Here is a 22231-nt window from a genome sequence, read left to right as displayed (position 1 = left end):
GCAATAGCTGAGCTTTTCAGCTTTCTCATTAAAGTGATTGTCCACTAGCTGGAGGTGATGAAACTGATTCGACCTACCTTTTTCATGACCGCAAAAAAAGAATAAGAGTACCACCATTTGATATGCTTTGATGCCACAAAATATAACTATTGTAAGGCAGTACAAAGAAACAAATTTGGTATTGGATGCATTGCAACCGATTCACTGGCACAGGGAGGAGATCAACTGTAGACCTAAGTTCAGCCCCTCAATATCCATAGCCCTCGTCACGAAAATATGCCTACTGCATACATTCCCTTCCTATTTATTGTGGAAGTATCTATATATACTGCAAAGATGTACGTAGTTTCACAAAAGAAAGAGTTGTACATAATCACTAAAAAGGGCCAAACTTAAAAAGACTACAAACTAACCATTTCACTGGCCTCATCTGGCATGACCTTAAACCATCTCCCGAATATATGTACAAGAACCTAGCCTATACAAGAGACAGTACAGTCGTTGACAACTAAGCTGAGAGAAGAACACCAGAGCAATAACAAAGACCTCAGTGACCAAACTGCTTGTTCGTAAAGGTTCACCAGCACAGTCTACGACTAGATTGCAAAACATTGCGTCCTTGAGGCTTTTGTCCTCTTTTCCAAATCATTGGGATTCTGATCAGGTTGTTAAAGGAGTAGGCAAATATTACTTAAATTTCGCCTTTGTTAGACGCGGTTGTTGTGTGAAGGTTTAAAACAAACACATCGAGCTCTAAGAAAAACTTCAAACGGAAGGGGGGAAGGTACCTTTCCTCAGACAACCTAAGATTCACTTGAGCAGTGCATGTTCGATAATGTTTTAGTACTTTGATGGAGGATTTGAGTGCAGGGAAGCATATTATAATATGTATGGTTACCTTTTCTTGTCTTCTTCTTTTTTCTTTTATTCTTTTTCTTTCAGGTAATAAGTAACTTAGTCCTGCTTCCAGATGTACGTAACTTCCAAGCTTGTGTTTTGTATATCCATTATAGTGGTTGCCCACCTCAATCAGTTACCTTGACCAGATACCCATTTCTTGGACTAACACATTAATTAGTACACCTGTTAGCCTAATGATGCATACAGTCGGTAAATACTATGCTATCATAACTCAGAAGCACGCCAAAACAAGTAGTTAATGTAGTCTTGTATAGCATAATTAACATTTCACAGAAGGATCACCCGAGGAAGTGAGGAAAATTTTCTTTACCAGCAAGCATCTTTTACAGTGATAGTTACAACATACAAAATTTTGCAAAAAGCAATTACCAACAACATGCGAACCTAAAGAGAGAGGAAAGAAGGCAGCGATGACAATGTTTACCTAAAAGTTCACAATTTCACCTCTACATCCACTCCTGCAGGAAGGTCAAGCTGCATCAAAGAATCTATTGTCTGTGCTGTTGGATAGACTATATCAATGAGACGCTGGTGGGTCCTGATCTCAAAATGAAATCTAGCATCTTTGTGAACATGAGGAGATTTGAGCACACAGTAGATTCGCTTCTTAGTAGGAAGGGGGACAGGACCCATTGTCTTGGCATTTGTCGTTCTTGCAGCATCCATAATCTGCTTGCACGAGTCCTCTATCAAGGGAACCCAATAAGACCTCAGTTTAATTCTAATCTTTTGCTTTGGTGCCATCTGAGAACAGGAAAAAATATGTTTGTTGATCAAAATTACATGCACTGCCAAAAATTAAAGAACGGGAAGGTATAAACAATTTTTTTGAATATGCAGTCCAACAATAAGTGCCTTAATCCAATTAAGAAGGATCTATATAGAAGAACTCATTGACGTTGAACTCATTGATGTCAATGAGGTGTTACACACTTGGCAAACAGAACTCATTGACGTTGAACTTTATCTAAAATCATAAATTCAAACTTTTAAAGCCATATTAACTGATCAGACACGAGATATTGTTCATGCCAACGAAAAGATACCAAGCAACAGAGAAAGTCCTGATGGTCAGTTTGCTCAGGTCAGGTAGTATTCCCTTAGCTTCCTTAGGACATTCAACAAACGTTCCTGGCGTCAAAGGTGGACACTACCAAGTAGGATCAAAGACGTGATGAGTAGATACATCAGATCAAATGTAATCAGTCAACCAAAAATTAAACAGTAGGTAATGTAATCATTTCTTTAAGACGCTGGAAACATTGCATCTCATTCCCAGTAGTAAATGGTCTACCCTTCCACTCTAAGAAATAATTGTTCTACCCTTCAGTTCTAATAAAGATACACACCATGAGAACTGTTCGTCCTTTATTTACAGGATGTCGTCTGCCCTCTAGTCTCTATACATATCCCAAGAATAAGGGATAAATATCAATTTCCAGCATCTAATAAGGAAGTGTTTCAATGATCATAGCTGGTTTCTTAAGTCCATTGTAGGTTTCCCCCCCAGGTTCCAATCACCGGCAGACCTACTGTGCTTTGCTGCCCCAGACTTGTTCTGAATTTCACTACACGTACCATAATGAACACTACCACCAATTAAATTGTTTAGCAGTAAATCCAGTATGAAATCCGTAATACTAGAATCAGGTTTAACTTGACTAAAATTAGTTGTGAATTAGTGCAACTGATCCATAATACCAGTATGTCTCCATTATCAATGTGAAACCCTAATTCACATCACTTTAACTTGACTAAAATCAGTTGCACACATTGTACTCTGGTCATGACCACACACTTGACTCAATAAGACTTGAAGGAGATCTCTGACCCATTTGTTACAACATCCTATTGCAATTTTTTAATATTTATTTTTGGGACGAGGACAAATGCCATTTTAGAAACTTATTGACCTAGAAACCACCTATTTGGTAATTGAGACTTTACAGAGTAACAAAAGAAGAGCAACTAACTTTCACTTTAAAAGTAACAGTTCAAGCTGCATAGATGTAAAGCTCATTAAATCTGATGACAGACACAATCTAGTCTCGATTCTTGAAATTAAAAAAAAAAAAAAAAAAAAGGAATAAATGATTTCTTCAAAAGAAATTCAAACGACATAGTATATAAAAATCCTCCTAATCTGTCAAATAGATAACTAGGGCTTGATTCTAAGTATTATTTTACAAAATTAAGTGTGTTAAGAGATAAACCATATCCTTCTTAGCTGTCTTTCGTATTAAAGAGCAGAGAGGGGGGTCTTTGTGGAAAAATCCACTTCAAGGTTGAATCATCTGTTCAGGACTTTTGACCTAGAACCTAGCTTTTTACTCTGACACGTGATACTATGGCCTTAATTCACCTCACTGTAAAGGTTTGAGCATCAATTACTATTTTTGTTTTTTTTTTAATAATAGTTCTAACCTTTTTTTTTTCCTAATTCCCTTGAATCCTCTTTTCCCAGGTGAAGGTGGGAATCGAACCTAAGACCTTGAGACTAACCTCCGAAGTCTTGACCAGTAGTAGGTCACTGGACACCGTCATGCCTCCTCTTAATGTACCTAAGACTATTGGCCCTCAAGGCAACAAACCAGAATCCCTTGAGGCAAATACATATAATCGAGTGTGAGATTTATCACGAGCATAAACGCTTTATGCAGCATGAACGCTTCTCCTATTTAATGGAAATTACGAAACAAGAGTTAAGTTCACCACCAGAAGTAAATTGATAAGTCTATCATGAGCAACATGAAATCTACAATCAGGAATCTTACTGAACTCTTCTAAAGAAGCCGATTGTTCTTATCCCCACACACACACAGTAAATGGGACTTACAATACTGTTGGACACCCACAGAAAACGCAAAAAATGTGAGGCACAAACTTGGGTAGGAGGAATCCATATTTATTGCTTAATTTCATTATAAAGTCTTTTACATAGATGTGATATATAATTTCTTTTTTACATAACCGAGCAAAAAAAATATATCTTTCAAATATGGATATCGAAATATAGTCAAGGCCTATCATGCACAATATGGCTAATACGACTTGCCTAGGGTTATAAAGGCAGTATAAGTTGCCAGGAGGAGCATCCTTGTTGCTAGGTTGACAAAAGTTCGATGTTCTTGATTTCAGTGGGTCTAATTCATCAGTTTCCTTCTTGGCTATTAAGACAAAAGTTCTAAAGGCATGAAATTGTTTTGGTTGTGATGAGGCACTCACCCATCTGCACCTTTGTTTTGGAAGGCCATAAGCATGGATGCCCTTTGTGCCGCGCCAAGGCACGTGTGTACATGGTAAATGGTGATAAGCACGTGGTTTTCCAGTGGAAAGTCTTACATCTCTTTAGTTTCAGTAATAGATGTGCTTGTTCCCATAAAAGAAACCATTTTTAATTTACACCGCTTTCTAATATAACTATAGAAGTATGAATTTCTAAATAAAAACTGAAAAGGAGTTCTTGCTGAGAGTGTTCTTATCTTTTAGGGTGTGCTTGGACTTTGAAACAAGTTCATCAACAATGCTTTCACAAATTCTAGGGTATCATAACTCTTAGGAAAGAAAATCAAATATAAATTGCTAATAATCCTAATTTCTCAATACTAATATGGGAAATATGGGAATTCTATATCTTGGAGCGTTTTGCAACCAAGAGTGCAATTCTGATGTAGGACAAGATACCTATACTACAGTTGGTACTAAAAAGAGTGTAATTACAAGTCGAGTTATTTCTATATTTGTGTCAGATTTGAATTAGTATTAGTTTCTATTTGCATATGTTTGGAGTTTAAGGAACCATATCTATAATTATGGATTCTCAATGTTCTGTAGAACTAACCCATTATGATTAGTATGATTTGATTTAAATTCAGGAAGTTTCAGTTGAGTTATTCGTCGTATTTTCTCGATACATTCAACTTCTTCTTAATCCATTGTTCAATTATTCGTCTAGTTTCTTTTCCCTCTTCTTCACATCTTCTCTAATTGAGATCTCCGAATCTCTTTATTCCAAAATCCTACCTTCATTCTTCATTTATATCTCACGAGAAATAAGTTGATTTCATCTAGCTCCCCCTTGCCAAATTCATTTTGAAGTAGTTGGATACTGATTTCACCACTTAAATACCAACCTAGTCAATGACCTAAACAATGTATAAATAAGCTACAGGTGCCAACTAGCAAAGTAGGTAAAACCTTTGGGTGATGATACCAGAGGTTTGGGGTTCGAACCCCGTTGTATCAATGAGTTACTGATCTCGTTTAAAATAGGCTTGCCAAAAACAAATGTATAAATAAGCTATAGTCCAAAGAACATCCTATGTATTCCTAGAATTTGCATATGAATTCAATATGAATGCCTCGGTTCTTAACACATTTTCAGATAGGCGCTAGCATCTAAGAATCCTAACTTGTATTTTGATATGAGGTTCTATGTCTTCAAACAAAGCATCGCCATTTCAAGTACAACATTAGTTATACAAAACATTGGATTTTGACGTGTTAGTAGCAAATGAAGGAAATCTTATCAACACTGACCCTGCACCCTAAAGGTCAAAACCATCGGAAGTGCCCACCAACGAAAATCATGTATCATACCAATTAAGAAACTGAAGTGCCATCAGAAGCATAATAAGACTTTAAGGTATAAACTCTAAGATTATAGCTACTCACATTGGAGACTTCTATACTAGGACATTTCAAACAAAGTAACTGGTAGATGTGATCGCATCCCCTGATTCAGTTCATCACATCAAATGATAGTCTTATATTTTTGGAAGGCCATGGACCTAAATGATAATCTCTTATGACAGGCATGGCTCCCATCGGTGCTGAACCAGGATAGCATGTGAATTGAATGAGTTGGAGCATTTTTGCAACCCAAAATTTTATAACTCACATAAAAGAAGTTGATAGTTTCATCCAGCCCGGTCATTACTAGATTCGTTTTTCAAAAAATCGTTTAAAGTAGTTGGATACAGATTTCACCACCAAAATATCAACCTAGTTGATTCCCTAAGCAATGTATAAACAAGCTACATTTCACACATTTTCAAAGAACGTGCCATCTATCCCTCGAACTTGCATGTGAATGCCTCAGTCCTTAACACCTTATCAGATTGTTAACTAGAATATGCCCCGTGTCTTAAAGACACTCACCCGCATGCCTTCGCCACGTTTCACCTATGCATTAAAGGCCTTCGGCACTGGTTGCAATCATGTTTGGGCATGCATTCAATACCTCCATGAGTAAATTCTAAGACAACGAATAGGATGATTTTACTCCAAGATGTTTGCATCATCGAAAGTATTCAACACACTGGTTTGATCTGGCGGCCTTTGGGAACTGGTTCCCGAGTTCGATTCACCCCATTAGCAATATTTGTTTTAATCAATTTTATGTTGTTGCAATAAACAAAACAAAACACAAAATGATGTTAGAGCGACTCGAACTGTTGACCTGTTGGCGTTACAGCGGTTTCGGCTCATGGATCAACTTTGTGACATATTTAGTTAATAGTTGCCAACGATATCTCTCGGGAAAAAAGAAGAGCACAAGAGCCGTTTGATGGTTCTAGATTCGATCTGGATCGTCCTCTGTATATAATTTTGTCTTTTAGTGCCAAGAAAACCCTAGCTTATTATATAGATAGCATCCTAACATGTATTCTAATATGAGGTTTTATGGCTTCAAACAAAGCATCGCCATTTTTTCAAGTACAACATAAAATACAAGAAAAAATTGGTTTTCCACATGCATTTAGTAGTAAATAAAGGAACACTTATCCACACTGAACCCGCACAAAAAAGTAGCAATCCCACACACTACCCACAAATGAAAATCATATTTCCTACCAATCAAGAAACTTAAGTGCCATAATTCAGTTTGTCCACATCATAAACGACTGCCTTCAAGTGGGTGGTCTAGTCATTTCTTCTATACTCATAAAGAAAGTGTGTGTATCAAAACAAGCAATTACAAAAAACTATATACTCCAATATTTAAGCAAAGGGAGGGGTTCTAGGGACATATTTTATCTTGACACAAACAAACTCAAAATCGTTAGGACATTTATAAGTTTTGGATTAGGCTAATTTTTTGTAGATATGATCTCCTAACTATTCTAAATATTGTAACAAATAATCGAAAAAATAAAAAAATTCCAAACTTGCCAAATGTAGTTAATAATTTACAAAATTTGGCTAATTGTAGACCGTTCATTTTCACCATTTTTTATACTATATTTGGCAAGTTTAGAATTTTTTTTATTTTTTGATTATTTATGACAATGTTTAGAATAGTTATGAGATTATATCTACAAAAAATTAGCATAATCCAAAACTTATAAATGTCCTAACGATTTTGAGTTTGTTTACGTGTCAAGATAAAATATGTCCCTAGAACCCCTCCCTTGAACAAAACCAAATACCATAAAACAAATAATCCAATACCTTTTCGACATCAGCATCCACTACAATCCGAGAAGTCCCAGGGGTTTCAGACCCAACAACCTACAACAAACAAACAACTAAAAAAACAATAATGTGTAACTTAAAACAGACCGAAGAAACCATACTACCTCCAAAGGAACATCTGGAGTTTCAGGAACAGACTCCAGAAGTTCAGGTGCAGCAAAGAGTTTAAAAGAATTGTTGTGCTGACTAGACTTCAGAGAATGAAACTTGGGCGCGTTTGACGGGAGAGTGAGGAATGAGGACTTGGGTGTTGAAGAAAAGGTGGAGTTGGAGAGTGAGAGTAGAGTGGGAGTTGTTGAAGAAAAACGAGTAGCAGCCATTGTTTGTTTTAGCTTCACTCTTTAAAAATGTTATCCGGAACTTTTTTAGTTTGAGTTTATGGTCCCCACAAGTTAGGGAGCGAGTTGCCAAAATACAATAAAGAGTGAGGAGGGATTTGAAAATTAAATAAAACGTATTGACCATGACGTTTCTGTTTTATTAGAGCCGGCTTCTTTTATCGAGTCCGAATTTGTTCACCAGCATACTTAGGCTGGTGAAATCCACGATCGCTACAAAGAGCCTATATGTATAACTAAAACTTTTTTTTAAAAAAATAAAAATAAAACACTAGTATACTGCATTACAGTGGGGGCGTGAGCGTAGCATATAATTTATTTGGGATTTTTTTTTTAATTATTATTATATTATATTTATTTCCACGACTTGATCAATTTTTTGATAATTAGACAAATAAATAACTAAGGAAAATAGGCCCAATCATTGTCTAGTTTTTTATTGCGTATTTGAACCAACAGTCGTGTATTAACATGTGTAATGCTTTAGCACGTGCACTGAAATGTATACTATGATTCTTCTATCTATCAATAACTACGTGTGCAGTAAATGTGAAGAAATAGACCATTATCTCAACAATAATGAAAGTAGCTAGTATTTGCGGGAATTTCCCCAGTTAAGTAGTCATGCATTACGATGGGCACCCCAACTCTATGGCTAATGGAGCCTTTTTATGTTTGGAGTTAAGTCACATAATATCCTATCAACATACATTTAGTTTTAAAACAATATTACATTATCCAAATTGATAAGAATGGAATTTTTGGCAAAATCTTCTCTATATTTTCAACATTAAATCACAAAACCTGTCATTCTAAAGAAACATGTTTTGTCTTTCGTTATTTGAATAACCAAAAATACATATATACAACACCATTAGAAAACTAAAATAACATCGAAGAAGGTTTTAAAACACTATACATATAACAAATTACACGGTTATTTACTTTAGAAGTAAATATTACATTCTCCATTAGAAAAATCACAACACATATTTTACAAATGAAAATTTAAATGACAGAGTCTCCTTTGTATTTCAATATTAAATCATAAAAACTGTCATATATAGAAATCATAAAACTGTCATATGTAGAAACATATATTTGAAGAACCAAAGTAAAAACATCCCAAAAGTTCTAAAATACTATATATATAACAAATTACACAATTATTTAAACAACTATAATATAAAAGCGTCAGAGAAAGTGGCAAAATCCATCGCTTTCGGCAACCATCCATCAAAAAATGTTCTCCTATACATTACTTGTGGAAGAACCTACATAAATTCAAACAACAAAATTAAGCATGATAATGACATTAGACATTTATTCATTAGAAATATAAAACATCTTGATGAAGTGAATTCGCAAAACAAGATAAAGAAAAAAATAAGTTACAAATATGAATATTACATACCGAGATAAAGAAAAAATGAACATTTCAATGATTAGATATCCCAAAAAGAAGATGATTTCAAAAAATGCTTGAGGTAGACAAGTGAAGCAAGCGATTCTCCTCTTGCAATCGGCCTCTAAGACCAACACATTTTCCAATCTTTTGTAGTCTCTCCAAAGAGAACATAGGGCTAAATGCTAGATCACACAACTTTCTTGTGCGTGACAACGCAACAAAAGTCAAACCGAGGCTTTCCCTTTCACCAATATCTACCACAACTCGATCGAGAGTGAGCCCCTGACTTTTGTGAATTGTTATAGCCCAACACAATACAATAGGAACCTGAGTGTGCTGGCATGATGCATCATTGGACTTCCAATGAGATGTTTGTGGAGTTATTGGTATTATATTTGAATCTGGACGGAACCTAGCACCACGATAGTTGTCAAAATCAACCATAACAGCAAGAGGTATGTCTTCTGGTGATTTACAACCATTTCCATAAACAATATCCACAACAATGCCCATTGCACCATTAACCAGACCATTTGTAGTGGCAAGGTTTGAACGAAGCATAACGCGTGCCCCAACTGATAGACAAAGAACTTTCTCCAAGCCTTTTGCATCATCCGATGAAGCCTTGGAAGCGATATCACAATTATTTTTTGAGACAATTCGAGCAATTGGTTTACCAAGCTCAATCAGTCGGGTGAGATTATAATCATGTGCGCGGGCTGTTTTGTCCGAAATAGGCATAAAACATCCTTGAAGGTGTCAATCTCTTCCATATTGAGCAAGGAAATATCTACGGTTAGAAATAATTGCCAATCACCGACGGTGGAAGTTCCATTACTTAGTGCGAGCGATTGCTTCCCGAATGATGCTTGCCCATCCCCCCGCTTGTCGAAATATATGTGATAACCGAACACATTTCGAAACCCGAATACCACAATTCCACCATTTGTTTGCTGAATAAAACCACCTTTGACATATAGTGCACTGTCGCATACAGGAGGTAATTGACGCATATCACCAACAAGGATAATAGAGACATCACCAAATGGCTCGTTTTTTGCAAAAATATCTCGACAACGCCGATCAATATTTGCAAGCATACTTCTTCCAACCATGCTGTACTCATCGATAATGATAAGTTTGGCGTCTTTAAAGTCTTCTTGCATACGTCGACATTGATCACCTTCAATCTTTTTGGAAGTTTCTCTCAAACCTTTCCGTTCTACAGTGATAGCGAGTTCATAATGGATGGTTGCACCTCCAATATTAAAAGCGGCAACTCCAGTAGGAGCCATGACACGCATCTTTGCTTTGTTTGTTACGAAGATTGCAGTAATTGAGTGCACAATTGCATTTATGAGAGTGGACTTTCCCGTACTGCACCCCACAAACAATCAATCGAATACATGCTCCATCTTGTAGTGCTTTAACAACCATATCATGAGCCACTCTTTGTTCATGAGATAATACAAATTATCTACTACACCGTAAGAGGATCACTATTCATTTTCGTTAGCACTCACGTAGAGTATGCCGAATTTTCTATCGATCTCAATATTTGGATATCGTTGTAAACCTTCACCCCTAATTGTGAGAAATGTCAAGTCTCTCCTTCCTAATTCCACATTTTCCCGAGGGGACAAACATGGGCCCCATTGCGGCAGCCATCATCCACTCATCCCTAAGTAAGTCTTATGTACCCAGCTCTACCTCAATACCATCTTCAAACTCTTCATCTATTGGTTCTGGAAGAATTATCCCATGATTATAGTCAAAACTCAAGTCATAGTATCTTTCGGACCACAATGCAAATTCTCCTTTTGCTTCTTCGAGACTTCGATAATGGTGATGAATTAAGACTTGTTGAGGACAAAATGATTCCCATTTTTCAGTGTTTGGCATGATGTGACCATCTAGCTCAGGAACCAAACGCACAACTGCATCAACTCGAGATGTGTGCCAAACATTTCGAAGAAAGTAGTGTCTCTTTGCCATATCAAGGAGGGAAGTATTTTCATAGTTAGAAGATCGTTGCATATATTTTCCTACAAAGCTAGGATCTGTTCCAACAATCTCTTCATCTTCTTCCACTCTTCTACGGCGTATAGTTGATGCTAACATGCTCTTTTCATTTACATTTAAGAGTACAAACTTTCTGGATGATCGTGTCAGTGGGTACCCCATCAACAAGTGACATACTTCCTGTGCAGAAATATCTCGTTCAGAGACACTTTTCATAAGGAGCCTCTTGAAAGCAGATCTTGCATTTTGACAGGGTCGACAAAAATCTTCAACAATTTCTTGTAAAGTATCTCTGAAACGTTTTGATGCTGGCTCAGATTTTGCGGCGTATTTACCAATGTAATTTACAATAGATTGCACCGAAAGGACATGCGACCAATCAATGTTTGCACGCCATGCGCAAAAATCTTTCGATTGTGGGAACATACTAATTCATCATTCCCCCACAAAGCGATACATATTACATCGTTAGGAGGCTCTTCTACAATCTTCGATTGACCAATTACATCAAAAGGGTACCTAAAGCGACATAGCATTTTGTTGTCTTTGCTTTGTGTATCGTATACAATGACTTCCACATATAGAGTGTCGCGATGACCCAATTGACCAATGAAACATAGTCATCCTCATCAGTATCAAGTTGTAAGTCTCATTGGCAAAATGCGTGCACAAGGATGCTCTTGCGGGTTTCTAGACACGCTTGGATCCGGGTTCATAGTGCAAACAAGTCTATCAAAATATTCAATGACATTAGATCATTAAATTTTGCACTTGTACCAATTCGAGTAACATCCGGAGCATCCCTTAGCCAAAGAAATCCATGAACATGACCACTACCACGATTTTGCCATTCAAACCGGTACCAATGATCAACCACGTAAAACTTCATCGCGTAAATAATCCGAAGAAGAATTCCACCCTTGCCCGAAAGAACCAAGCAACAACATTCGGGTTATCATTAATTAACTTTGCGCGTCCCCTTCTTTTATCTAAAGGAGACATCTTTTCGAGATCATTAGATGGGTCTAAAAGATGAAATAGTTCTGGCCATTGCATATCAGCAGCACTGAGTGTGAAGAAAATGGTTGGTGCACCTAATTGTTTAACCATAGCAGTCAATTCCTTCAATCTTGTATACCAATAAGATCGTGTACCACGAATGTTCTTAGCAAAGTAAGAGACACGATTAGCTAATTGTTTGTCTCCGGACGAAACCATATTTCGAATTTCATCAATTGACAACTCAGCATCCCTAGGATTTTTCCTCACAAAAATATCACCCAAAGAAAGTGCACGCCACCTTGAAAGAGAGTTCCAAAGTAAGTAGCGGAATCTAGAATCTCTAGCAAAGCGCCCATCATGATATTTCATTAAATAATCGAAAGTATGGCAATGGAGTGACTTTCCGTTGACGAGCTTGTCGTAGATCGGCATCACCATAAGGAAACAGAGTTGGAAATGCCATAGCAATATATCCTGGGGTTGAAAACTCATCAATGATTTGAGTTGTAAAAGGCATGTGAACATTAGTTTGATCTACATTTGGAATTTTCAATGCCCTTTGCAAACAAGCTTGTTGATTAGGTTGCGCCGCAATAGCAATTGTTCCAACAACATGAAACCCATCAATGTGAAAATCCTGGTTATGCAACTCAGGCGGACCCTCATCTTCATCTGCTTGCCCAGGTATGGCAGAAACTACATTGGCAAGATCTTCTTCAGGTTGGCACATATGTGGCATGTCTTCAGGTTGCCCATCTAAAGGTAGTCCTTCTAGAGTTCCATCATCAATAGTTATATCACCATAGTACCGATGATGAGTTTTTAACCAAACCAATGCTCTGCGTACAAATTCTCGCCGAACACGAAATTCCTTACATGCATGTGGTCCCCCTCTATTAACTACCAGAATTGCAGACAAATCAGCGGGCTTGAATGGCAGAACAGTGGCAATCATATTGACATCTTGTGCAAAATTTATCACATTACCACTGTACTTGTATTGTTGACCCCTAACACGATACACAGACATCATGGGGTGCACCCTGGCAATGAGAATTCTTTCTAGATCAGACAAACGAAACAGTTCCAGAGGCACAATTCCAGGATCCATTGAATTGTCAACACTGAACATGCTGGCATGAGTGTTATTGCCTCGGTTATCTAACTTGCAAAAGGTACAAATACCTACAGAAATATTTGTTATAGGTGAGGTTCTCACTCACTACAAACATATTCCAAAAACATTACTCAAAAAAAAATATATACAGGATAAACAAATACCTGCAGAAATCTTTAGATCCGGGAATTTTCTTTTGCATAGAGGACAACTGACCCATAAAATATCATTGCATGATTTTCGAAATACTTGTGCATTGGAGAGTGGTATGTAGTCGTCCATAATAGGTGGTAGATTAGGGTTTTCATGAACATTGTCTTCCCCTACCATCACTTGAACACCAGGAAGTCTTTGGTGAACAATGCTTCGCCAGATAACTCTTTGACGAGCAATAGCAACTCTTTGTCGAGCAATTCTTTGACGTGCAACTCTTCGCCTAATAACTCTTCTATGACCCGCATTTAGGGCATTTTTTGAACGTACTCGTTCAACAGGGCTATGCATTGCAACTGATGTTATTCTACGAGCTGTAGCTAGAGCTTGCTTGAAATGTCTTACTTCATCCGTTTGCATTCCACGAGCTAAAGCTCTCCGAGCAGTATCTAGCCTACGGTGAGCATTTTTCTGCTCGGAGGTTTGGCAATTGCGTGCTTGTTTTCTTTTGGCAGTGTCAATTGATTGCATAGCTGCACGTTGCTCACTTGTCCGCTTTTGCACGCGTGCTCTCATCCGTTTTGCATAATTTTTAGCCCTATTCTTTTCCACCCTTTGCCTTTCTTGATCGAACCCGATTGTATTTGCAAAGAATTACGTCTTAAAGATTACGTATGATATGGTATCCGTTGATTAAGGTTTGAATTATCGTGGGGCCTACCACCATTGGATTACGAAGCCATTGAATGAGCGGACAATTGTCTTCTAAATCAAAACCGGATACACTCTCCTCCCGCAAAGATTTATCTTCTTTGAGTTACATTTGTGAGTACCTCTTGAAGTCCCTGCTTGATCTGGTATTCTTTCATTCAATCTTGAATTTTGATCTTGGGCAACCACCCTTAGATTGTGAACCAATTGAATAAGCGGTTCATTTCCTCCTAAATTAGATGTAGTCTCCCTGAGCAAAGAATTTTCTTCATGATTTCCAACCCTATGAAGCCATTGGATGAGCGGACAATTTTCATCTAAATTAGATACACTCTCCCTTTGGAAAAAAATTTCTTCTTGATTTCCTTCCCTGTGAGTACCTCCATAAGTTTCCTACTGTTCTGGTAACCTTTGAGCAAGGTTAGAATTATTAGCTTGGGCTTCCACCGTTAGGTTGTGAAAAGAAGGTTCTGGTATAAGAAAGGAGGCAACAGAAGCACGTCTAGAACGACTTGCACGTCTTCTAGTGGTTGAAATCTCCATTAGGTTGTTGAACCTCTTGATGTCGGTGGAAAATTGAGTAAAAGATGTGCGTGGATTACGAGATCTACGCAACCGAGTAGTTGGTGGTATTTGTACTGGAAAGTCAGTTACACTAAGTTCATTTGAGGGTTCCATTGGTAGCGAGATAAAATAGCATTTAATCTTGGAGATACGCCGATTTCGAATTTGAGTATAGAATATACCAAAACGCCTACCGGTTTGATGCACTTCAATTGGTATACCACCCCTCCACCACTTCAAATGGGTGAAAGAGAGAGAAAATGCGAGGAACCCATGTTCGACATTTTGAATGTTATACCTATATAGTCAACAAACTACAACATTAAAAAGATATATGTTCCACCTAACAACGCGCCTACCTTCCAATGCGAGAAAGTCACAACATATATTTAGAACAATAATACTTGTCCTAATACACAATACACTCTAAATCATAGTCCATTGGCACTAATACTAACCATTTAGTTTTATATGGTAACTTAAAAAGATTCAATCAATTATAGATGGGATCTAATTTAAAAACAATATGAACGATTAGACCCAATCGCACACCTTTTTCAAAAGTGTTCTAGTGGTAAAAGGATGGTTACTACGGATTTGCAAAATCCCCATAAAAAAAGAAACAACGAGAAAAAAGAAAATGCAAAACAAAAAAAAAAATAGTGCACATATATAATAAAATATTAGTTGTACCACTAACTAAATGTTAGTAGAATGGATAAAACTGTAAATGCATGGATTATACGAAACATATCCAACCATCACGTCACTTATGGCAAAATAAGTATTAGTTATGTTATTATAGGTAATAATTAGGGGTAAGACATACCTCGTGCGACTCGAATATTTCTTAAAAAAAAAGACCTTGAACCAAGAAACAACAGGTCACTAGCTTATTCTCTCAACTCAAAATAATATTATTTTGCATGCTATAAAACTATGTAGAGAGGCGGCTTCAATTGTGACTGCATGAAGTAAGTACAAGTAAGAACCACAAGGCTAACTCGTAATCTGCGGAACCACATTACTAATAATTTTGCATTAAAAAGAACTAAACAAAAATGCATTGTCATAAGAAATTATATGTTTTAAGTGAACTATAAATGGACGAATCTAATTAAGACAGTACATAGTACATGTCAGGTAAGTGGTACTTCTAAAAGTAGATCAAATTCGACTTAATACACAACTCGACAAGAACACACAATCATGTTAGTTAGAGGCCAAGTAAATAGTTGTCCAAGAATTAAAATTAGAACAAAAACGAACGAAGACATACCTCTTGCGGCTGAAATATTTATAATGAAACATAAAGACCTAGAACCAAAATATTGCACTGTAAAAGACAAAAGATAATTGTTAGCTCCATGAATATATAAATCTTTATACAAAGAACTCTTTAAAGTAGACATGTAATCTACATAACGACTTGTTAACTTCTATTTTCTAAATTGTTTGAAAATAGTAGAGTAAAGTTGGTTATTATTTCTTGTTAGTCATTTCCGAATATTTTTTTATACCAATAAGCATATTCGAATAATCTAGCTATGTTTTATGTAAATATGTAAGGGTGGAATTAAAGCTAATCAAGTTGAGCTTCACGATGCTCAAGCTCAGCTCGTTTATTAAGCGAGCTTTGAAAAAAGCTCAAACTTGGCTCATATAATATATGAAGGAGCCCAAGCCGATGTTTTAGCGAGCCGAGCCCGAGCAGCTCGATTATTTTACACTACGATGATGCTATTTGAGCTTATCGAGCCGAGCTTCATTATAGGTCGTTTGTTAGACAAGCTATAATATATGCTCAAGCTTGGCTCATTTATTAAATGAATGAGCTTGAGACGAGCCCAAGCCGCTCGGCTCAAATCCCACCCTTATAAATACGAGACAAATCTATCTATATTGATTTTACTCCTTCAATCTAATTGTTTTGATTTTATGAGACAAATGTTGATTACTAATAGAAAGCAAAGTTGTTTTTTTTTTCTTTGCATTGTATATTTATTAAGAAAATGACTAATTTTATATAGTTATATCAATAAATGAATATTGTGAAATAATAAAAGTAATTCCATAGCTTGAGACAAATGTTGATTACTAATAGATAGAAAATTTGTTTTTTTCTTTGCATTGTATATTTATTAAGAAAATGACTAATTGTATATAGTTATATTAATAAATGAATATTGTGAAATAATAAAAGTAACTCCATAGGACTATGCAAGTATGCATGCATATGAGGTTCGGTTTATGCATCTAAAAAGGCTTGGTTCCACACCTTCAAACCTCCCCACAAGTGTAAACACAAATGGATCTTTAGTTGGTGATGTGGTTGGGGCTTTTAGCACCGTCACTAGGGGTGTTAACCACTAGTCGTAAGCCTACTTGCATCCCTCCTATTGGGTTATTGGGGGTATGATATGGTGAATATGGATGAATGATAAATAAAGAAATTAACAGTAAAAGAGGGTAAACAAAATGAACATTATCTCGGTGCAGTAGTAATACAGTATACACAGCGTAAATGTTAAGTATACCTAGTAGACTTTCCCATAGAAGGTCTTAAATTATTGAAAATACACAATGAGCATGCTCTAAAAACAACATATCTAATCGCCCGACCCGATTGAAAAATATGAATAACACAAACAAGATAGGGTTTTAGACTACCAATTGACATTCGACGCATCACACATTGGACATCTGTTATATTTTTTCTCATTTAGTGTTCAAATAAAATTTCCAGAAGTTCAAATGCTCACTATGCATTTTTGGAACCAGAAAGACAAAATGTAATGACAAAGGCAAATTGCTGTATATAATAGGATTTCATTCAGTTCACGGTAACACGATTCACTGTTTGACACCCATCTAGCATACTCTCTCTATCCCTTCTAAAAGATATAAGCAGTATTCATGGCGATCAGAAAGTGCATGTAAGCACTAAAACATATTAAATTAAAGAAGCAAGAAAATGAAGCTAGCTGATCCAAACGAAGAACTGTGTTACGCCTGGAGAACATTGCAATGCTCCGAGGTTCTCTAATTGACTGACAAGAGTATAATTGCAAGTTCACCTACTTGGATAAATATGCAAGAGGTTGGATATAATTTGGGTGGTAAGATTTATGAGGTAGTAATCAAACACTATAAATATTTAAAGTGCAAAGACATTGCAAGGTATCATCAGTGAAATGCATTTATCTATAGTAAAACCATCTCATATCATATAACTTCCTTTTGATTCCCTAATGTAAAATCAAGTTCACCTACTCGTTTGTGCAATATAGACGCACTCAAAAGGATTTTAAGCTGTTTGCCAATGGAATCATCCACAACAAATTGGAAAAGACAATGTAACAAACGAACAGTACTAACCTGCTTTTGGTCACAAGGACCAAAAGATAACGATGAAAGAGCGAATGCAGTAAATAATAGAGGAGTTATATAGTTCTGTATCTGCTTGAAATGAGTCTCTTGAAAGTTCCCCTGATCTTCAGTGTTTGGGTCCTCTGGAGAAAGTAAACAAATCTATAATCTATACCGGTGGTTTGTGATTAAATAAAGATATTAACCAATTCCAAGCCAAAACATTGTATATCACATTCAATGAAGTAATAAAATTCAAAGAAATAAGAGAAGGCAAGTTACGTATGACTACGCCTTTCACGAATCATTTGTCATTGCCCATTGGAAAAACTGATTGTAACCTTATTATGAAATGGTGTTGCTTAAAACAAGAGCTTCAATACCCTTCCTCCCCCCAACCCAGACAAGTGTTGGCTAGCCTGATTCAAACAATAAGCAATAATACCAATTGGACAGAGCATTATTTTTTTTCCTATCTATAAGTGTGTACCATCCTGACGCAGCAAAATAAAATTTATCTCTCGCTCATTCCAAAGTAACACTTGAAAAGGATAGAATCAATTTAGGAAAGACTTAATTATTATGAGGAAAAGAATAATCAATTCATAATCAATTAAATGAAATATTTCAATTAAATGAAATAATCAGTTCATAATCAATTTTGCAAATGTATTTAAGTTTTGTACCCAAAAAATGAAAAGAAACAATCTAAAAGCTAGTAATTACCTTTAGTACAATGCAAAACACTGTCACGAGATGGAGACCAATATGTTGTCAGGAGAAGGAGACAACGAGAGACCAATTCGGATGGCGAGAAAGTGGGTTTCTCATTAGAAGAAACCGATGCAATTTCGCGTTGGGTGAGAAAGTGGGTTTCTCACGAGAAGAAACCGAAGCAATTTCGCGTTGGGTTTAGCGTGGGGAGCATATTCTCAACCATGGTGAGTGGTAGGAGTAATTGAGTGGTGAGATCAACAATGGTGAGTGGTAGGAGTTATTGATGAGAAGGAAAATGAACGGAGAGAGAAGGAGAGAAAATGAGCGAGAAGTGAGATGGTGAGCCGTGGGAGTTACTGATGAGAAGGAAAATGAACCGAGAGAGAAGTAGAGAAAATGAGCGAGAAAGTGTTTTTGTTGGGGCACAAACAGACAGCGGACAAGACTCTTTTTACACCCTTAAAAAAACCCAACTCAAAAACGTTCGCATACGCTCACTTGAATATATTCAAAAAACCAAAAATAACGATTCTTGCAAAGATTTTCTCCCCAAAACAAGCGTACTCTCTCTCTCCACTTCTTCCATTCTCTCCCTCCATCTCTCTCTCTTTTTTTTTTTTTTTTTTTTTTTTTTAAATCGTACTTAGATATAATACCAAAAAAATACTATAACCAAAATTAAACTGGGGATTTCTTCTTGTATTATCAAATTACAGTAGTTATAATTAGTTTTATTTTCAATTTTTTTTATTTGGTTTAATTGAACACTTGATCCAATAGCTTGGAGACAAGATACGATAAGCATTTATATCTGTGTGGCATATTGAAAATTTTAGAGTACTATTGTCATAGCACACAATCACTTCAAAACTTCAATGAACGTTTCTTTTTCTTTGTATTTTTTAAAAGTTTTTTTTTTTGAAGTCTTGTTATAATGACACTTTGAAGTTGTTGACTTTGAATACAATGCTCATTAAATAAGAATCAATATAACGACGTCTCTCTCGTCTAATAAGTATTTTCCCATCAAAATATGTGTACTATCTGTTCTATTTAGATTTTTGGATATTTTGTTTATATGAGAAAGAATAGAATGAGTTGAGAAGGACGAGCGATAGAGGAAGAAGAAACTCGTTGGAGAGAAGTTGGAAAGAGAAGTAGCATGTTTTGGAGAGAAAATCTCGGCATTTTTTTTGGTTTTCGGGATATATTCTTTATTTAGTTTCTCTAAAAAAGAAAAAAGAAATAAGAGAGTGTTAGTAATACACGTGGTCTCCTTGTAGCGTTGGTAGATTTCACCAGTAAATATGCTGGTGAACAAATTCGATCTCTTTTATCAATGACTAGCTAAATGCACGCGTGCTGAAGTTATTACTGCCCACATGTACCAAGCCTTGCCCTTCTTTTACGGTCTCTCACTCTCTTCTTATTGACTTGGTTTTTTTACTTTTGGCTCAAATGGCTAAGTCGTTCACGTGTCAAAACATTAGTACTTGTTAGAACGAACACACAACTACTACAATTACAAGAAGTTGCACCATAATGTTTAATTTCTCCGGTAGAAAATATTGAAGTTTTGTATGATGAATTTTGTTGTTTTTATCAAATTGGGCCATGACCTTTCTTTTTTAGCAAATTGGGCAATAATCTTTTATTTTATTTATTTATTTTTATTTATTTATTTTTTAATGCAAAATCTAGAGTACTCCGGATTACGGGTGCCTAGTCATCTGGGCCCTCCACCAGCAAAAGGTGAGGGTGTACTGCAAGGCAAGGTACTAGATCTAGGTTCTCTTAGGCCTGCGTACCGGTACAGCCAGCGCATGCTAGAATCTCTATTTTTTTTTATCACGTTAGGTTACCGTTACTATTTTGTTACTTCACATGCTTATGTGGCGTGCTAGATGTACTTGTGTCCAACCAAATGTTCATGTGGCACTGTTAAAGTGCACACCTAATAAGCAAAGTATTTTTACTATTTTTTTTTTGTTACTAGAAGAAAGTGAAGAAAATGCCACCAACTAATGTGACAGATGACCTACGATCAGACGACTACAATTTATCTAACGGAGAATGCCTAGATTAGACATTGACTAGAAGATTATGACAAAACAGCCCGTTGAATGTGGTAGAGAAGATTTATTCCACTGCTGGACGTGGCCCCCACTTGTTGATCACCCTTCAACATATTAATGTTTTGTTTTTTTTAGAAAAAATGATATTTCATTATATGAATTTACATATACACCCTTGAACATCTCCCACCCTCTTGTCACATCTTTTCCTACCTTGTACATCAGAAATTATTTTCTCTATCCTATTCCTACCCAAACTGGACGTCTCTTCTTCTCTCTTAACAATATTGACTCCTGAGTACACAACACCAATGAAAACTTCTTTTGTTCCCTCCCAAATTCCTTTCCCTCTCTTTTTTCCCTCCATTTCTACTCTGATATACATTATAGGGTATATTATATTTCATTCTAAAGTTCTTCATCAAAGAAAATCATTTGGAGAGAAGCCAGGAGAAGCATTGCAGTTAACCCTGTGCTTGATAATAGGCTAAAATTAAATATTTACATTTAAGTTGATTATACTTATAAATGTTTCTGTTACATTCGAGTTAAATGTTAGTTTCATAGCAACATCCTATATGTCCTAAGTCACTTTGATCATTGAATTCTTTCCACATGTTGTAAAATTAAAGCAAAATAGGGATGAGAACCGTATTAAGAGTATATTTTTAGGTTATCCAAATTGGAAGTTAACAGAACCACAAAATGTCGTATAGGTAAGATACACTATCTTACTATGATCATATTTAGTTCAGTTAAACGTGTCATTTAGCAGCACCACATAATGTCGTACCTGTGTGATAATATGTCTTACTAAGATCATATTTAGTTCAGTTAAATATGTATTTTCATGTTATCCAAATACAAATTTAATAGCACTACATAAAGTCGTACAGGTGCGATACAATGTCTTACTATGATCATATTTAGTTCAGCTAAACGAGTAATTTAATAGCACCACATAATGTCGTACATGTGAGATACCATGTCTTACTATGATTATTTTAGTTCAGGTCAACGTGTATTTTCAGGTTATCCAAATAAAAATGTTATAGCACTACATAATGTCGTATATATGCGATATAATGGCTTAATATGATAATATTCAATTATGTTAAAATGTAGATTTATAAAGTGAACTTATATATATTTTTTCTGGATTTTTGTATTAGCCATGGTGAGTAAAGCATATGAAAGTCAGTCGATCTGAATTATACCAGGAAGGTGATTCTGAAGAGACCCAAGAGAGGAATTATGTGAGAATGAAAGCCAACTTTTGGTGGAAAAGTCATGTAGAGATGGGAACATTTGATGAGTATTGGATTATTGGAAAGAGAACTGAAGCAGTAGTGGCTAT

The 22231-nt window shown here is 36.1% G+C and overlaps 4 protein-coding genes across 4 annotated transcripts; all 4 read right to left on the bottom strand.

Annotated features, from left to right (window-relative positions):
• Positions 1 to 1212: 1212 nt before the first annotated feature.
• Positions 1213 to 7751, bottom strand: LOC147475253 (Ribosomal protein S10p/S20e family protein). The gene is made up of 3 exons (XM_086582939.1): positions 7503 to 7751; positions 7375 to 7434; positions 1213 to 1665 (listed from the first exon to the last, which is right to left on the bottom strand). Exons 1-3 carry the CDS (start codon positions 7716 to 7718, stop codon positions 1354 to 1356), a joined length of 588 nt encoding a protein of 195 aa, XP_086439065.1. The 5' UTR covers positions 7719 to 7751; the 3' UTR covers positions 1213 to 1353.
• Positions 7752 to 9207: 1456 nt separating this feature from the next.
• On the bottom strand, positions 9208 to 10448 carry LOC147475252 (uncharacterized). Its single transcript, XM_086585350.1, has 2 exons — positions 9983 to 10448; positions 9208 to 9863 (listed from the first exon to the last, which is right to left on the bottom strand). The coding sequence occupies exons 1-2, from the start codon at positions 10446 to 10448 to the stop codon at positions 9208 to 9210; spliced, it is 1122 nt and encodes a 373-aa protein (XP_086441476.1).
• Positions 10449 to 10836: 388 nt separating this feature from the next.
• On the bottom strand, positions 10837 to 11592 carry LOC147475251 (uncharacterized). Its single transcript, XM_086585349.1, has one exon. The coding sequence runs from the start codon at positions 11590 to 11592 to the stop codon at positions 10837 to 10839; it is 756 nt and encodes a 251-aa protein (XP_086441475.1).
• A 931-nt stretch (positions 11593 to 12523) lies between these two features.
• Positions 12524 to 14014, bottom strand: LOC147475250 (uncharacterized). Its single transcript, XM_086585348.1, has 2 exons — positions 13450 to 14014; positions 12524 to 13353 (listed from the first exon to the last, which is right to left on the bottom strand). The coding sequence occupies exons 1-2, from the start codon at positions 14012 to 14014 to the stop codon at positions 12524 to 12526; spliced, it is 1395 nt and encodes a 464-aa protein (XP_086441474.1).
• Positions 14015 to 22231: the final 8217 nt, after the last annotated feature.

This window comes from Coptis chinensis, chromosome 9 (assembly GCF_015680905.1).
Source record: "Coptis chinensis isolate HL-2020 chromosome 9, ASM1568090v1, whole genome shotgun sequence".
NCBI classification, from domain to species: domain Eukaryota; kingdom Viridiplantae; phylum Streptophyta; class Magnoliopsida; order Ranunculales; family Ranunculaceae; genus Coptis; species Coptis chinensis.
Note: the sequence above shows the minus strand (reverse complement) of the source record. Positions and strands in the feature narration are given on the sequence as shown.

What these genes read in the sequence shown, in the direction of transcription:
- LOC147475253 (XM_086582939.1), bottom strand. Translation starts at nt 7,718, where the DNA reads ATGGCTGCTACTCGTTTTTCTTCAACAACTCCCACTCTACTCTCACTC. An exon ending in CTCCAGATGTTCCTTTGGAG is followed by an intron (nt 7,435 to 7,502) that starts GTAGTATGGTTT and finishes TGTTTGTTGTAG; the next exon opens with GTTGTTGGGTCTGAAACCCC. An exon ending in TGGATGCTGATGTCGAAAAG is followed by an intron (nt 1,666 to 7,374) that starts GTATTGGATTAT and finishes TCCTGTTCTCAG; the next exon opens with ATGGCACCAAAGCAAAAGAT.
- LOC147475252 (XM_086585350.1), bottom strand. Translation starts at nt 10,448, where the DNA reads ATGCGTGTCATGGCTCCTACTGGAGTTGCCGCTTTTAATATTGGAGGT. An exon ending in GAAGCAATCGCTCGCACTAA is followed by an intron (nt 9,864 to 9,982) that starts GTAATGGAACTT and finishes CGGACAAAACAG; the next exon opens with CCCGCGCACATGATTATAAT.
- LOC147475251 (XM_086585349.1), bottom strand. Translation starts at nt 11,592, where the DNA reads ATGTTCCCACAATCGAAAGATTTTTGCGCATGGCGTGCAAACATTGAT.
- LOC147475250 (XM_086585348.1), bottom strand. Translation starts at nt 14,014, where the DNA reads ATGAGAGCACGCGTGCAAAAGCGGACAAGTGAGCAACGTGCAGCTATG. An exon ending in GGATCTAAAGATTTCTGCAG is followed by an intron (nt 13,354 to 13,449) that starts GTATTTGTTTAT and finishes ATATTTCTGTAG; the next exon opens with GTATTTGTACCTTTTGCAAG.